At 45.4% G+C, this 17705-nt stretch overlaps 1 protein-coding gene across 1 annotated transcript in view; it reads left to right on the plus strand.

Annotated features, from left to right (window-relative positions):
* sugt1 (SGT1 homolog, MIS12 kinetochore complex assembly cochaperone) overlaps positions 1 to 17705 on the plus strand; it is a 222717-nt gene that overhangs the window by 108710 nt on the left and 96302 nt on the right. The window contains exon 9 of the mRNA XM_070891874.1: positions 2361 to 2457. Within this exon, the coding sequence (XP_070747975.1) occupies positions 2361 to 2457 (97 nt within the window). The remainder of the gene's footprint in view (positions 1 to 2360; positions 2458 to 17705) is intronic.

A 17705-nucleotide genomic window follows, 5' to 3' on the forward strand; every position in this document is an offset into this window, starting at 1 on the left:
TTTTGGTTTCCATATTTACGAAAGGATATAATTGCTTTGGAGGCAGTTCAGGGAAGGTTCACTAGGTTGATTCCGGAGATGAGGGGGTTGACTTAGGAGGAAAGGTTGACGAGGATGAGCCTCTACTCATTGGAATTCAGAAGAATGAAAGGTGATCTTATCGAAATGTATAAGATTAAGAGGGGGCTTGACAAGGTGGATGCAGAGAGGATGTTTCCACTGATAGGGGAGACTAGAACTAGAGGGCATAATCTTAGAATAAGTGGCTGCCCATTTAAAACTGAGATGAGAAATTTCTTCTCTGAGAGTTTGAAATCTGTGAAATTCGCTGCGTTAGGGAACTGTGGAAGCTGGATCATTGAGTAGATTTAAGACAGACATCGACAGCTTCTTAACCGATAAGGGGTTATGGGGAGCGGGCAGGGAAGTGTACCTGAGTCCATGATCGGATCAGCCATGATCGTATTAAATGGCGGAGCAGGCTCGAGGGGTCATATGGCCTACTCCTGCTCCTATTTCTTATGTTCTTATGTAACGTTCAGGCTTGTGCTGATAAGTGGCAAGTAACATTCGTGCCATATAAATGCCAGGCAGTGACCATCTCCAACAAGAGATAGTCTGCAATGACTATCTTCAACAAGAGATAGTCTATCCACCTCCCCTTGACATTCAATGGCATTACCAGCATCAAAGTGTCCACTATCAACATCATTGACCAGAAACTTAACTGGACCAGCCACAGAAATACTGTGCTGGGCAGAGTCTGGGTATTCTGCAATGAGTGACTTGCCTCGACTCCCCAAAGCCTTTCCACCATTTACAAGGTACAAGTCAGCATGTGATGGAATACATTCCACTTGCCTGGATGAGTGCAGCTCCAACAACACTCAAGAAACTCTACACCATCCAGGACAAAGCAGCCCTTTTGATTGGCACCCCATCCACCATCTTAAACATTCACTCCCTCCACTTAGAGATAGTTCTCCGCTTCTTCATCATTGCTGGGTCAAAATCTTGAAATGCCCTCTCTACCAGCACTATGGGAGTACCTTCACTGCTTGGTCTGCAGCGGTTGAAGAAGGCGGCTCACCACCACCTTCATGCGGGCAATTGGGGATGGGCAATAAATGTTGGCCTTGCCATCGTCTCCCACATCCGTGAATGAATAAAAACAATTCAAATACAGTGTTGCATGACTTTGCTGCTTTTGCAATTTTTTTTTAATTGAATAGTATTTGTTGTATTGCACAGATAATGTTTGTCATATGCAAGTGGATAAGCTTATGTAGTCAAATCCATGATCTTTAATACTGTGCTTCGTGTGCCCAATAATGTGCTTAGTTATACATGCTGCAACGTGCATGCCTTAATTCAACAAATACTGTTCACCCTTCCCTGATACTGCTATATTCACGATATATTGTTTCCTTTTTGATAGCATTTTTATTGGCTAATGTCATAAATGACATGCATATGTGACAGTTCAAAATTGTTAATTGTGCCCCATTTGTCTCAAAACCTGTTTGCCCAAAATTAAGTCTCCATACAATTTTAAACAGATTTGTTGCTACTTCATAAAAAGATAATTTGGCCCATTTACAAATTGTGTTTTCTACAGCAGGAGAGGACAAAGTTGTTAGTAACCAGGCTTTCATGTTTAGTATGTCAGTAATGAAAAATTAGGGAACAGTTTCTGATGAACGAGAGATTAGCGTTGATTGCAAATTGGTCTGTATTCCCTTCTATAAATCACTGCCTTGCTCCTGTTCGAACTGCATGTACTGAATACAGGCCTCCAATCACTAATGCGTATCTGAGAACTCTCACTTCTCGCAAAAGGAAAATGTAGCTTCAGTATCATCGACACTGATGTTCTGTTGCTTAGCAACTTGCAGGCTCCATCTCAGCAGTTGCTACTCAAAACATGTTATCTGTTTTAATTTAAATCATCTGCACATGGAATTGAGGTAGTTTGACTTCAAAACTGATTAATTGCATTTGTTGGGGGCATTCTGTTCAGAAATATGATGACAGCACTTGAAACTTTGCTGACAAATTCAGCAGTTGTAGTGTAGAAGCAAATTTGAATGTATTACGACAATGCTTTAAATTCTTCTGTGAAACACCGGATGAAAGCATGATTAACTGCTGTTATAAGCTCATCAAAAAGCATTTTCTAAATAATATACCATACTAGTTAAATAGATGCTGTGTACAATTAAGCTGTCATACTGTGATTACCGATAGCACACCTACGTCATTGGCAAAGAATTTAAAAATAAATGAATTGGCTGCTTTCATCTCCTTCAACTGTTAATCAACTTGATTTTTTAACATCAATTTAACCATTTTTCTTTTAGACATGATTGGTATCAGACAGATTCTCACGTTATCATCACAATAATGATCAAGAATGCAAGCAAGGATGATGTGAAGGTCGAATTTGCTGAAAGAAATGTAAGTGTCAGAACTGAAGTACTCTAATTATTAGAAGTTGCTGCATTCAAGAGCTGGAAATGTCATGAACTTGGAGTTAGGTTCTAACTGACTTGTGAATTTTAAGTGAGGATGTCATAGTGAGAATGTTTTGTATGTACTCACAGGATCTTGTCCTTGATACTTAATGTTTATTAGAAATTCGAAATACGGAAAAGAAATGATCAATTTTAAAAGAAAGTAATTTTATTGTGACCCTTGTATCTAAGGCCATTAACATAATAGAAATTGTAATTAATCTCGAAACAACCACAGCAGAGCAGTTTTCTAAATTATTTGTGGGTGCTTTTGACAGATGTTTGTGCTCTGTTTTAATTAAATCTGTTAATGCAAATGGAACATAAAGCTCATTAGAATTATTGCACAATAATCAGGAAGGGAGTATGAAAATTAATAAATGAGGCACATATAGTAATTACCTCTAGGAGAGGAGTTATGTTCTCCCCGAGTGAAATGTGTAAGGGTGTTTTTGTAATCAAGGAAAAGCAGTGCAAGGGATTTATTTTTCCACTTTGGTATCTTGTACTCGATGCCAAATAACAAATCCTGTGTTCTGTGTTCTTATCAGTCTTCGAACCACTCTTGACTACCGTGAATTATTGTGGGAAATATTTGTCTTGAATTGCATTGAGAACTTGTTTTAATGTTTCAACTTGCATCTGTTTGGGAGTGAGAACGGATTCATCCAATCTATTTGTGCTAAATTTGCAAACCAGGTCACAGTTGAAAGCCCACTACATTGAACAGTTTCCATCTTTTATGTATTAGCTTAGCAAATGTCCAATGTCATTGCTCACAGTAAGTTGGAGGTTGAACTCTTTTGAGGTGACAGGGCATTATATTATGTAAAACAGTCTATTATCAGATATTATTCTCCCCTCTGGTCTCTCTTTGGCTGGCATGCTTTTCATACAGTGTCTGCGCTGTTGCTTTAATGGGAGCATCATAACACATTGGGCTTAATTTTAAAGGAGATTTTGGGGGCAGGGGAGCTCCAAGGCGGTCGGGAAACCCGGGAGAATGGGTTTCCCTCAGGCCCTGTCGACTTTAATGGAGAAAGAGTTTGGCTGGCTCTGGGAGGTTATACCTGTGGCACGAGGCCACAGAGAGGATGGAGGGATCACATGGGAGTCATACCGGGAGATTATCAAGGGGTCGGGGACCAGGAGAAAATCAGGACGGGGCTGGAGGAGGATGGAGGGGTCTGAAGGGGATCGAAGGCTGGGGCAGGTGGAGGAGGGATCTGAGGCTGGGGGTGGTGGGGAGACCTCATGGGGGATCGGAGACCAATGGTGGGGGGCTGGGATTAGAGGCTGGGGGTGAGGAGAACGCCTCATGAGGGGAAGGCCTCGTGAGGGGGATCAGAGGCTGGGGGTGCAGGAGAGGCCTTGTGGATGGATCGGAGTCCCGGGGCAAGGGGGGGGTGGGGGGCGGGGGGGAGGGGGAGAGAGGACACCCTGTGGGCTCAGTGACAGCTATTCCACATGGACATGTTCACTGTTTGGAGCAGTTCCGTAATGTTGTGTTGTGTTAATGGAAAATAGTTCAGTTTTAATGTAAAATATATTTTATTCAAAAGTTTACAATAACTTAACTTTAATAAAATTATTCTTGTATCAAACTTCACTTTAAGATCACTTATAAACTTGTGAATTTACATAACTTACAAAAAACTTTTAACTTGAGAACAGTTACAACAGTAACAACAGCAAAGAAAGACTGCATCCATCTCTCATCCCATTATTCTAAGACCGCCCGCTGCGCTTGGTCTTGGACTTTCCACCACCCCTGCCCGCAGGTGGTGGCGCAGTGTTCCTGGGCTTGGTACCAAGCTTTATTCCTTCTAACATCTCGGGTACTGCGCACCTCTTGAGGGTGGAGGCCGTCCGCATCAGGCAGCAAGTTGGAGGGCCTGGCTTTGGACGCTTCAGAGGCTGGTGTGGGGACTGCAGTGGGAGTGGCAGTCGATCTGTCAGTGGGTGTGGCATCTGGACATGTTCCCTTATTGCAGTAGCTAACTCCAACATGCCTTCCCTCATGCACCCTGATAGTGTCTCAGCGGCCTGCAACATTCCCTCCCTCATGGCCAGTGACGTGGTTTGCACTACCTCTGACATTCCCTCCCTCATGGCCACTATTCCTTCACTGATGGTCCCGGATATCGTTCCCATTTCTCGTGAGAGTGTTGCCAATTCTCCCGACAGTGTCCAGGAGTAATCGAGTAAGGTCAATGCTCTCCGCACTCAATGACATCATCTGAATCACATCTGTTACATCCTGCGTGGTCGAGCTCTCCTTCCTCCTCCTTCCCATGGGTGTGGCTCGCATCACACCACTGGAACCCGCAGCCTGGGATGGTGAGGCCCTGGGTGTGACTCGCTGCACCACACCACTGGGACCCACAATCTCGGAAGGTGGGAAACCATGGAATGTCCCACCAACACTCGAACCACTCGTCATGGAAGGGACTGGCACCTCCTCCATATTCAGTGCAACAGTGGGAGCTTCATCCAGCTCCATGTTCTTGGTCTGGCGGGTGGGATTGAAAGATGGTCTCCGCTTCAGGCTCATCCTCGTCTGAATTATCTTTTGCATTGTCAGGGTTGGCCTCAAGTTCTGCAAAATATAACAGAACAGTCAAATGGTTAGCAGCAGAGAAGAGTGCAGGATGGGTGGCATATAGTAGGCTCACACATCGCAGGCCAGGCGGCAGGTTGATTTGAAGGGCCATGATGAATTCGCAGGACTTACCCTCTCCCTCAAGTGTGGGCCCAGTTTGTGCAGTGGTGATTGCTTTTTTCCAGGCAGGACCCATCAAAGCAGCGACTCTCTCTTCCAAGGGTGTAAGTAGGTGCAGATTTGCTGGGCCTCCTCCTGTTCGAGTTCTTTCCCTTTTGGTGTGTGCCACTTTCCTCTGCAAAGATGAAAATGCAACTTTTTAGAGAGGATGTCTTTCTGCTGGGTGGGACATCTACAGCTTTACATTTACAATTGCATTGAATAAATGAAAATATTAGTTACACTAATTATTTGACCAAGGTCCTGCCATTTCTTTTTACACTGGCAAAATCCAAGACAAAAATCAAAAAGGGCCACATTACAACATAATTCTAAAAGGACAGAGTGTTTTTAAAAAAAAAAACAAGCCTGAAGGCTCTGTGTCTCAATACAAGGAGCATTCGTAATAAGGTGGATGAATTAACTGCACGGATAGTTGTTAACGGATATGATGAAATTGGGATTACGGAGACATGGCTCCAGGGTAACCAAGGCAGGGAACTCAACATCCAGGGGTATTCAACATTTAGGAAGGATAGACAGGAAGGAAAAGGAGGTGGGATAGCATTGCTGATTAAAGAGGAGATTAATGCAATAGTAAGGAAGGACATTAGCTTGGATGATGTGGAATCTGTATAGGTAGAACAGCAAAGGGCAGAAAACGCTAGTGGGAGTTGTGTACTGACCACCAAACAGTAGTAGTGAGGTTGGGGATGGCATCAAACAGGAAATTAGGGATACGTGCAATAAAGTTACAGCAGTTATCATGGGTGACTTTAATCTACATATAGATTGGGCTAACCAAACTGGTAGCAATATGGTGGAGGAGGATTTCCTGGAGTGTATAAGGGATGGTTTTCTCGACCAATATGTCAAGGAACCAACTAGAGAGCTGGCCATCCCAGACTGGGTGTTGTGTAATGAGAGAGGATTAATTAGCAATCTTGTTGTGCGAGGCCCCTTGGGGAAGAGTGACCATAATATGGTAGAATTCCTCATCATTAAGATGGCGAGTGACGCAGTTAATTCAGAGACTAGGGTCCTGAACTTAAAGAAAGGTAACTTCGATGGTATGAGACGTAAATTGGTTAGGATAGACTGGCGAATGATACTTAAAGGGTTGACGGTGGAGAAGCAATGGCAGACCTTTAAAGATCATATGGATGAACTACAACAATTGTACATCCCTGTCTGGCGAAAAATAAAACGGGGAAGGTGGCTCAACTGTGGCTTACAAGGGAAATTAGGGATAGTGTTAAATCCAAGGAAGAGGCATATAAATTGGCCAGAAAAAGCAGCAAACCCAAGGACTGGGAGAAATTTAGAATTTAGCAGAGGAGGACAAAAGGGTTTAATTAGGAGGGGGGAAATAGAGTATGAGAGTAAGCCTGCAGGGAACATAAAAACTGACTACAAAAACTTCAAGAGATATGTGAAGAGAAAAAGATTAGTGAAGACAAATATAGGTCCCTTGCAGTCAGAATCAGGTGAATTTATAATGGGGAACAAAGAAATGGCAGACCAATTGAACAAATTCTTTGGTTTTGTCTTCACTAAGGAAGACACAAATAACCTTCCGGAAATACTAGGGGACCGATGGTCTAGTGAGAAGAAGGAACTGAAGGAAATCCGTATGAGTCAGCAAATTGTGTGAAGGAAATTGATGGAATTCAAGGCCGATAAATTCCCAGGGTTTGATCGTCTGCATCCCAGAGTACTTAAGGAATTGGCCCTAGAAATAGTGGATGCATTGGTGGTCATTTTCCAACATTCTATAGACTCTGGATCAGTTCCTATGCATTGGAGGGTAGCTAATGTACCCCAATTTTTAAAAAAGGAGGGAGAGAGAAAACAGGAAATTATAGACTGGTTACCCTGACATCGGTAGTGGGGAAAATGTTGGAATCAATTATTAAAGATGTAATAGCAGCGTATTTGGAAAGCAGTGACAGGATTGGTCCAAGTCAGCATGGATTTATGAAAGGGAAATCATGCTTGACAAATCTTCTAGAATTTTTTGAGGATGTAACTAGTAGAGTGGGCAAGGGAGAACCAGTGGATGTGGTGTTTTTGGACTTTCAGAAGGCTTTTGACAAGGTCCCACACAAGAGATTGGTGTGCAAAATTAAAGCACATGGTATTGGGGGTGATGTATTGATGTGGATAGAGAACTGGTTGGCAGACAGGAAGCAAAGAGTAGGAATAAACGGATCCTTTTCAGAATGGCAGGCAGTGACTAGTGGCGTACCGCAAGGTTCAGTGGGACCCCAGCTATTTACAATATACGTTAATGATTTAGACGAAGGAATTGAACGTAATAGCACCAAGTTTGCAGATGACACTATGCTGGGTGGCAGTGTGAGCTGTGAGGAGGATGCGAACAGGCTGCAGGGTGACTTGGACAGGTGAGGTGAGTGGGCAAATGCATGGCAGATGCAGTATAATGTAGATAAATGTGAGGTTATCCACTTTGGTGACAAAAACAGGAAGGTAGAATATTATCTAAATGCTAACAGATTAGGAAAAGGGGATGTACACTGAGACCTGGGTGTCATGGTACATCAGTCATTGAAAGTTGGCATGCAGGCACAGCAGGCGGTGAAGAAGCCAAATGGCATGTTGGCCTTCATAGCGAGAGGATTTGAGTATAGGAACAGGGAGGTCTTACGGCAGTTGTACAGGGCCTTGGAGAGGCCACACCTTGAATATTGTGTGCAGTTTTGGTCTCCTAATCTGACGAAGGACATTTTGAGGGAGTGCAGCGAAGGTTCACCAGACTGAATCCCGGGATGCCAGGACTGATATATGAAGAAAGACTGGATCGATTAGGCTTATATTCACTGGAACTGAGAAGAATGAGAGGAGATCTCATAGAAACATATAAAATTCTGACGGGATTGGACAGGTTAGATGCAGGAAGAATGTTCCCGATGTTGGGGAAGTCAAGAACCAGGGGTCACAGTCTATGGATAAGAGGTAAGCCATTTAGGACCGAGATGAGGAGAAACTTCTTCACTCAGAGAGTGGTGAACCTGTGGAATTCTCTACCACAGAAAGTTGTTGAGGCCAGTTCGCTAGATATATTCAAAAGGGTTTAGATGTAAAGGGATCAAGGGGTGTGGCGAGAAAGCAGGAATGGGGTACTGAAGTTGCATGATCAGCCATGATCATATTGAATGACAGTGCAGGCTCGAAGGGCCGAATGGCCTACTCCTGCACCTATTTTCTATGTTTCTGTGATACACTGGCTTCCAGATCTCGTGGTGTTTACCATTGCGAAGTAATCTTCTGCAACTTGGTTCCAGCGTTTCTTCATTTCTTTTGGTGGAACTTTTATGTGACCTCTGTTGGTATCCAGCTCCTGCCATCTGGTCTCAATCACAGTAACTAGTACCTCCACTTCTTCCAAGAAATTTTTGTTCTTTGCTCCGCGTTGCATCTTGCATTGCTCCAGCTGTGATTTTTCCAATACTCTCTCAGCACTCCTTTCTCGCACACACACACAACTGGCTCTTTAAAATGGCCTTTACTGATCATGCGCGTCCATTGGAACGATGTCAAAAACGTAACTTTTTTTTCCACGCGCATGCGCAGAAGGTAATGCATTATTTTTTGGCGCAGACAGCAGACTCCACCCCAGAGGCGACTGGATACGCTGCAAGGTGCCAAATTCTAATTATAGATCGGGGAAACTTTGGCAAAAAATTTTTGCTGCATTTCTGGTTTCTGGTTTAAAAAACCTGGCGTAACTCTGGCACTATGCCAGAAAACGGGCTTGGGGAAAATTGAGCCGAAAGTTTTTTTAAATTTTTCTGCAGCGATTCAGTGGTAAAGGGTCCTGTGCTTGTTTTATGATTTTTTTTTTATTTGTTGGTTTATGAAAAATATTTCTGGTGTTTTCCCCCCCACCTCAGCCCAACTCGTAGCCTTAGACTAAAATTTACTAAAATATGACTGAATTTGACGAGGATCGCGGTTTCCGCCAGGAATCCATGTGGAACACCGATTTTTCCTGCTGGGCGGATTTTTTTACATTTGTTGATTAATATTCCACCTATCTTAATTAAATAATCATTGCGGTTATTTTTGGTGGTAATCTGGCAAATTCCAGCCCCTTGTCCCTCTGTTTCTGTGTGCGCATCTCTCTAGCTCTTTCTCTCTCTTTCCCCCTCATTATATAAACAATTGGAATCAAACAGTTCAGAAAGAGGGCACTCAGTCCATCGTGCTTGTACCAGCTTTTTGTAAGGCCTGTCCAATTAGTCCCACTTCCCTACTTTTTCCCCATTGCCCTACACGTTCCACTATTTCAAGTACATATCCATTTCCCTTTTGAAAGTTACTTTTGAATCTGCTCCCACCACCCATTTAGGCAGTGCATTCCAGATCAAAACTCGCTGTGCAAAACAAAAACTCATTTGCCCACTGAATTTTTTGCCAATTATCTTAAATCTGTGTCCTCTGGTTATCAACTCTCCTGCCAGTGGAAGCGATTTCTCTCTCTCTACTTTATTTTAAAAAAAAACTCAATTTTGAGTAACTCTTTAAAATCTTCCCTTATCCATCTCTGCTCCAAGGCGAATAACCTAGCTTTTCTAGTCTCTGCAAATAATTGAAGTCCTTTGTCTCTGGTATCATTCTAGTAAATCTCCTCTGCATCCTCACCAAGGGCTTGAGATGCTTCCTAAAATGTGGTGCTCAGAATTGGACACACGATAGCTGAGGCCTAACCGCCAGCAGACCCAACCTGGCGGGAAACACCAGCAACAGGAGCGGAGCATAAAGGAGGAGCGCCGAAGGAGCGCCCCAGGACCCAGCGCCGTGTCGGCAGACCCGACCTGGTGGGAAACACCCAGCAGCAGGAGTGGAACATAAAGGAGGAGCAAACCACTGTAGGGAGCAGCGCGAGCCAACCTGAGAAGGCGACGGAGTTAAACAGGGCAACAGGAACCTAGATAGCTGATTGGAGCGAGGTCGAGCCCAGCGGTGGGGTCGGGACCCAGGAGAGGTCGGCGGGAGGCCCGGAGGTTGACTGGAGGCCCGGGCCCCGGAGTGGCGCAGCGGGGTCGGGGCCCAGTGAAGGAGCAGCACGAGCCAGCAGCGAGGGCGTGAGGCCGCCACTCCGTCTTATGAATTCCAGGGAGAGAGGACCTGCGGGAAGGAGAAAGGAGAACAGTAGGAATATGCATGTGAATTTATAATGGGGAACAAAGAAATGGCAGACCACTTGAACAAATACTTCGGTTCTGTCTTCATGAAGAAAGACACAAATAACCGTCCAGAAATACTGGGAGACCGAGGGTCTAGTGAGAAGGAGGAACTGAAGGAAATTCTTATTCGGCGGGAAATTGTGTTGGGGAAATTGATGGGATTGAAGGTCGATAAATCCCTGGGGCCTGATAGTTTGCATCCCAGAGTAGTTAAGGAAGTGGCCCTAGAAATAGTGGATGCATTGGTGATCATTTTCCAACAGTCTATCGACTCTGGGTCAGTTACTATGGACTGGAGGGTAGCTAATGTAACACCATTTTTTAAAAAAGGAGGAAGAGAGAAAACAGGTAATTATAGACCGGTTATCCTGGCATCAGTAGTGGGGAAAATGTTGGAATCAATTATTAAAGATGAAATAGCAGCGCATTTGGAAAGCAGTGCCAGGATCGGTCCAAATCAAACATGGATTTATGAAAGGGAAATCATGCTTGACAAATCTTCTGGAATTTTTTGAGGATGTAACGAGTAGAGTGTGGGCAAGGGAGAACCAGTGGATGTGGTGTATTTGGACTTTCAAAAGGCTTTTGACAAGGTGCCATACAAGAGATTGGTGTGCAAAATTAAAGCACATGGTATTGGGGGTAATGTACTGACGTGGATAGCGAACTAGTTGGCAGACAGGAAGCAGAGAGTTGGGATAAACGGGTCCTTTTCAGAATGGCAGGCAGTGACTAGTGGCGTGCCGCATGGCTCAGTTCTGGGACCCCAGCTATTTACAACAAATATTAATGATTTAGATGAAGGAATTGAGTGTAATATCTGCAAGTTTGCAGATGACACAAAGCTGGGTGACGGTCTGAGCTGTGAGGAGGACGCAAAAAGGCTGCAGGGTGACTTGGACAGGTTAGGTGAGTGGGCAAATGCATGGCAAATACAGTATAATGTGGATAAATGTGAGGTTATCCACTTTGGTGGCAAAAACACGAAGGCAGAATATTATCTGAATGATGGCAGATTAGGAAAAGGGGAGATGTAACGAGACTTTGATGTACCATGACACCCGTCATTGCAAGTTGGCATGCAGATGCAGCAGGCAGTGAAGAAAGCAAATTGTATGTTGGCCTTCATTGCTAGGGGATTTGAGTACAGGAGCAGGGAGGTCTTACTGCAGTTGTACAGGACCTTGGTGAGGCCTCACCTGGAATATTGTTTTCAGTTTTGGTCTCCTAATCTGAGGAAGGACGTTCTTGCTATTGAGGGAGTGCAGCGAAGGTTCACCAGACTGATTCCCGGGATGGCAGGACTGACATATGAGGAGAGACTGGATCGACTGGGCCTGTATTCACTGGAGTTTAGAAGGATGAGAGGGGATCTCATAGAAACATATAAAATTCTAAAGGGGCTGGACAGGTTAGATGCAGGAAGAATGGTCCCGATGTTGGGGAAGTCCAGAACCAGGGGACGCAGCCTAAGGATAAGGGGTAAGCCATTTAGGACTGAGATGAGGAGAAACTTCTTCACTCAGAGTTGTTAACCTGTGGAATTCTCTACCGCAGAGAGTTGTGATGCCAGTTCATTGGATGTATTCAAGAGGGAGTTAGATATGGCCCTTATGGCTAAAGGGATCTAGGGGTATGGAGAGAAAGCAGGAAAGGGGTATGAGGTGAATGATCAGCCATGATCTTATTGAATGGTGGTGCAGGCTAGAAGGGCCGAATGGCCTAATCCTGCACCTATTTTCTATGTTTCTATGTTGTGGAGCCTGGTCTCCAGTCGTCTTGGATCCCTTTGCCACTGGACCAAGACCTTGCTCTGCCCAAGCCCGTGTGGTAGCTGGTGTGCAACAGCCACCCCACGTTAAAATAATTCACGCACAGGCATCTTCCATCCTTGAAAATGAAGTTCGGGACCTGGAATGCCAAGATCTTCATGGACAACCCCAACAGCGACAGACTGGATCATCACATTGCTATCGTTGCCTGGGAAAGACATCGCTGCCCTAAACGAGACCCGGCGGGCGGGGGAAAGCCAACTCAAAGAACAAGGTGGTGGTTACACTTTCTTCTGGAATGGTAAACCAGAAGAAGAACGCTGCTTCCATGGGGTAGGCTTCGCCATTTAAAAAAAATGAGCTCGTAGGCCATCTCGGAGATTTCCCATGCTGGATAAACGAATGCCTCATGACTCTTTGGCTCGCCCTAGCCCGAAACCAGTGCGCTACGGTCTTCAGCGCGTACGCCCCAACACTGGAAGCTACAGACAAGACCAAAGAGGAATTCTGCTCCAGCCTCGAACAGTCCCTGTGCCGAGTCCCAACGGGTGACGAGCTGATCGTTTTGGCGACATCAATGCCAGAATTGGAAAGGACACAGACTTCTGGGGAGGTGTGATCAGCAGAGAGGAGGGGGTAGGGAAAACCAACTCCCAATGATACCCTCATCCTGACGTATTGCTCAGAATATGGCCTTGTCATAACCAAAACCTTGTTCAGTCATAAAGGCAAGGCTTAATGGCAACACCCTTGCTCCAAGCACTGGTATCTGCTAGACTACATCATCGTCCGAGCGAAGGAACGCAAAGACGTGCGCATCACCCATGCCATGACGGGAGCTGACGACTGCTGGACGGATCACCATCAAGAAAGCCCCAAAACAGCGTCGGCAACAGTAATAATGCCACAGGAAAATCAACGCTGGAGCACTCAAAGATCCAGCTAAGTAAGCCCTATTCAGACCCCGCCTCACTACCAACCTGATGATTCCCAGTGACCCTGAGACAGAAAGTGTCCACAGCATCTCGTCTGCCCTCAAGCCTCCATAATTAACACCTGTGAAGAGATGCTCGGTCTCTCGACCAGGAAACACCAAGACTGGTTCGACGAGAATGCAGAAGAGATCCAGGAGCTAATAAGCTGAACTGAACTGAAAACAGCAATACAACTCGAGAGAAAGAAAGCAGCTCTACAGACGTCAAGACCGAAGTTCAACAAAAAACATGCAAGCTAAAGAACAGATGGTGGATAGAGAAAGGGCAGGAGATCCAACAACTAGCCAACAGCCACGACGCGCGAGGATTCCTTAGCGCAGTCAAGACCACCTACCACCTACCACCTACCACCTACCACTCACGGCCTGACCCCACTGCTGACCAAGAACAGAGAGGTATTCATCAAGGACAGAGAGGCAGTCATTGCCTGCTGGAAGGAGCACTTTGAAGATCTCCTTAACTGAGACTCTTCAATGTGAGTGTCCTCGACTCCATCCCGCAGCATGCTACCCACCACCATCTCAGCACAACCCCCGCCGGCATGAGGTAGAAGAGGCCAACACGGCTGAAGAACAACATGCCCTCGGGAGCAGATGGAATCCCCGTCGAAGCATTAAAACATGGTGGAGAAGCATTATTGTCGTGAATACATGATCTAATTTCTCTCATCTGGAAGGAGGAGAGCATGCCAGGGGACATCAGAGATGCCCGTAATCGTGAACATCTTCAAGAAAGGCAATAATTCCGATTGCAGTAATAACAGGAGTTTCCCTGCTGTCTGCTGCAGGGAAAATCATTTCAATAATCCTCTTCTCTTGTCTCCTCTGAGTGGCTGAAGACTTCCTCCTGGAGTCGCAATGCAGATTCTGCCCACTAAAGGGCACAATGGATGTGATCTTCACCATGTGTCAAATCCAAGAGAAATGCAGGGAACAGCACCAACCCCTGTACAAGGCCGCCTTTAACCTCACAAAGTTCGACACTGTCAACTGTGAGGGATTATGGAGCATCCTCAAATTCGGCTGCCTTCAAAAGTTTGTCACCATATTTCGCCTACTTCACGATATGCAAGCCATGATCCTTACCAACGGATTCACAACAGACCCAATTCACGTCCGAACCGGAGTCAAGCAAAGCTGTGTCATCGCACCAACACTGTTCTCGATCTTCCTTGCTGCAATGCTTCCTCTCGCCCTCAGTAAGCTCCCCGCGAGAGTGGAGCTAATCTACAGAACAAACTGGAATCTGATCAACTCCGCCGCCTCCAGGCCAGATCCAAGTTCGTCCCATTCTCTGTCAATGAATTGCAGTACGCAGACAACGCTTGCGTATGCGCACACACAGAGGCCGAACTCCAAGACATCGTCAACGCCTTCACCGAAGCGTACGAGATCATGGGTCTTGCACTATCCGTAAAACCTGCCCCCGCCACACCGCACTGCCTCCCGATTATCAAAATCCACGACGAGGCCTTGGACAACGTGGACCATTTTCCATACTTCGGGAGCCTCCTGTCAACAAGGGCAGACATTGACGACGAGGTCCAACACCGCCTTCAGTGTGCCTGTGCAGCTTTCGGTCGCCCGATGAAGAGAGTATTTGAAGACCAGGACCTCAAACCCGGCACCAAGCTCATGATCTACAGAGCAGTGGTGATACCCGCCTTCCTTTATGGCTAACATACATGGGGCTAGACTTTCGGCTTCATTGTTGGCGATTTTCGCAGTGATACAGCTGTTTTTCTGCCCGGCGAAGGTTTCCACTTAAGTTTCTTCATGGTATCGGCCACATTTGAAGACATCCGCCGGAACCAAACTGCCCACATGCAACGCCAAGAGCAACCGCCAGGGCGTAAATTTGGCCTCAACCGCCGAAGTCCAGATTGCCGAGAGAACCACCCTGTAAAAGCTTTTTAAACAGGGCGGTAAGGGGGTACTCTGCAAAGAAAGTTAAGTTAAAGGTTCTTTATTTCATTTTTAAAATTTTAAAACGGCGATTAGGTTTAAAACTGTCTTGGGAATGCCTTGTACATTTTTTTTAATGAAATTTTTTTCAGTTTTGCCCCCTCCCTAGACCCAACCGCAGCCTCGGACTAAATTTTAGTCCATTCCGGTAACGACCTCCCATGTTGCTAACTTACCACGAGAAAACCGCCGACAATGAGTGTGCAACGCCCATTTTCTCGCCGGGCGATTAGTTTTATTTTCTTTAAACATAAAAATGGAAATTCTTGCCAGCTTTTCTCGACGAATGTTAGCGGTTCTTCTCAGCAGGCAATCGGACGTTGAGAGCCTTTAGGGAAAGTCTAGCCCAGTGACTATGTACAGCAGGCACCTCAAAACCCTGGAGAAGTACCACTAACGCTGCCTCCGCAAGATCCTGCAAATCCATTGGCAGGATAGGCACACCAACGTCAGTGTTCTCGCTCAGGCCCACATCCCCATCATCGAAGCACTGACCACACTCGACCAGCTCCGTTGGATGGTCCACATCGTCTGTATCCTCGATTCAAGACTCCAAAAACTCTACTCGGAACTTCGACATGGCAAGCGACCCCCAGGTGGGCAGAGGAAACGCTTCAAGGACACTCTGAAAGCCTCCTTGAAAAAGTGCAACATCCCCACCGACACCTGGGAATTCCTGGCCCAAGACCGCTCAAAATGGAGGAAAAGCATCTGGGAAGGCGCCAAACACCTCGAGTCTCTTCACCACCGGGAACAAGCTGAAGCCAAGCATAGACAGCGGAAGGAGCGAATGGCGACCTAAGCACCCCACCCACCCTGTTCCTTCAACCACTGTCTGCCGTACCTGTGACTGACTGTAGGTCCTGCATTAGATTCATGAGTCACCTGAGAACTAATTTTAAGTGTGGAAGCAAGTCATCCTTGACTTCGAGGGACTGCCTAAGAGAAAGAAGAGATTCATAAATTGCTTTTGTACTCTATGCCTCTATTTATGAAACCACGGATCTTGTAAGCTTTATTAACAGTCTTATCAACTTGTCCTGGCACCTTCAAAGATTTGTATTTGTGAATCTCTGGGTCTCTCTGTTCCTGCACCTGCTTTAAAATAGTACCATTGCGTTTATATTGCTTCTCCTCAATATTCCTTCCAAAATTCATCACTTCATATTTCTCTGCATTATATTTCATCTGCCATGTGTCTGCACATTTCACCAGTATGTCATGTCCTCCTGAAATCAGCTAATGTCCTACAAGGTATAGTTAATATGCTTGGCGTAGTTACTTCTATCTGCTACTAGATATAGTTACTTGATTTTATTTCTTATCAAACTTAACTGAAATATAGTTAAAAATTCAAGCATTGTGGGTATTTTTATATATAAACGCATCGGCAAAATATATAGTCAATTACTTTTTTAGCTGTCAATCTTCAGGCTTTTGAGTGTGATGCCTAAATTGTTTGTGGAGACCGACACTGATACAAGCTGGTGTTCTTTATATCAATTTTGCTGCACACCAGAATTGCAGAAACCTACATACAGGCCCACCAACCAAAAAATCTGCAACGGGATATAGACAGGCTGAGTAAGTGGGCAAGGGGGATAAGGGAATAAGGGATTATGGGGAGCGGGCAGGGAAGTGGAGCTGAGTCCATGATCAGATCAGCCATGATATTAAATGGCGGAGCAGGCACGAGAGGCCTAATGGCTTACTCCTGCTCCTATTTCTTATGTAATGCACCAAGCGAATATTGAAATAAGGTGCCTGTCCGTTTGAGGTGGGCACCTTTGTTATAGAATCATACAGATTTACAGCACAGAAGGAGGTTATTTCGGTCCATCGTGTCCGCATCAGCCAACCAAGAACTATCCATCCTAATTTCACTTTCCAGCTCTTGGTCCGTAGCCCTGAGTGTTACGGCACTTTAAATACACAGCCAAGTATTTTTTAAATGTGGTGAGGCTTTCTACCTCTACCACCCTTTCAGGCAGTGAATTCCAGACCCCCACCACCCTCTGAGTAATGAAATTTCCTCTCATAGCTCCTCTATACCTCCCGCCAATTACATTAAATCTATGGCCCCTAGTTGTTGACCCTTCTGCCAAGGGAAACAGGTCCTTCCTTCCTATCCATTCTATCTAGGCCCTCATAGTTTTATACACCTCAATCAGGTCTTCCCTCAACCTCCTCTGTTCCAAAGAAAACCGACCCAGCATCCCCAATCTTTCCTCATAGCCAAAATTCTCCAGTCCAGGCAACATTCTTGTAAATCTTCTCTGCACCCTTTCTAGTGCAATCACATCTTCCCTGTAATGTGGTGACCAGAACTGCACAGTACTCCAGCTGCGGCCTAACCAGTGTTTTATACAGTTCAAGCATAACGTCCTTGCTCTTGTATTCCATGCCTCGACTAATAAAGGCAAGTATTCCATATGCCTTAACCACCTTATCTACCTGATCTGTGGACCTGCACTTCAAGGTCTCTTTGTT

The sequence above is a fragment of the Pristiophorus japonicus genome, chromosome 10 (assembly GCF_044704955.1).
Source record: "Pristiophorus japonicus isolate sPriJap1 chromosome 10, sPriJap1.hap1, whole genome shotgun sequence".
NCBI lineage: Eukaryota > Metazoa > Chordata > Chondrichthyes > Pristiophoridae > Pristiophorus > Pristiophorus japonicus.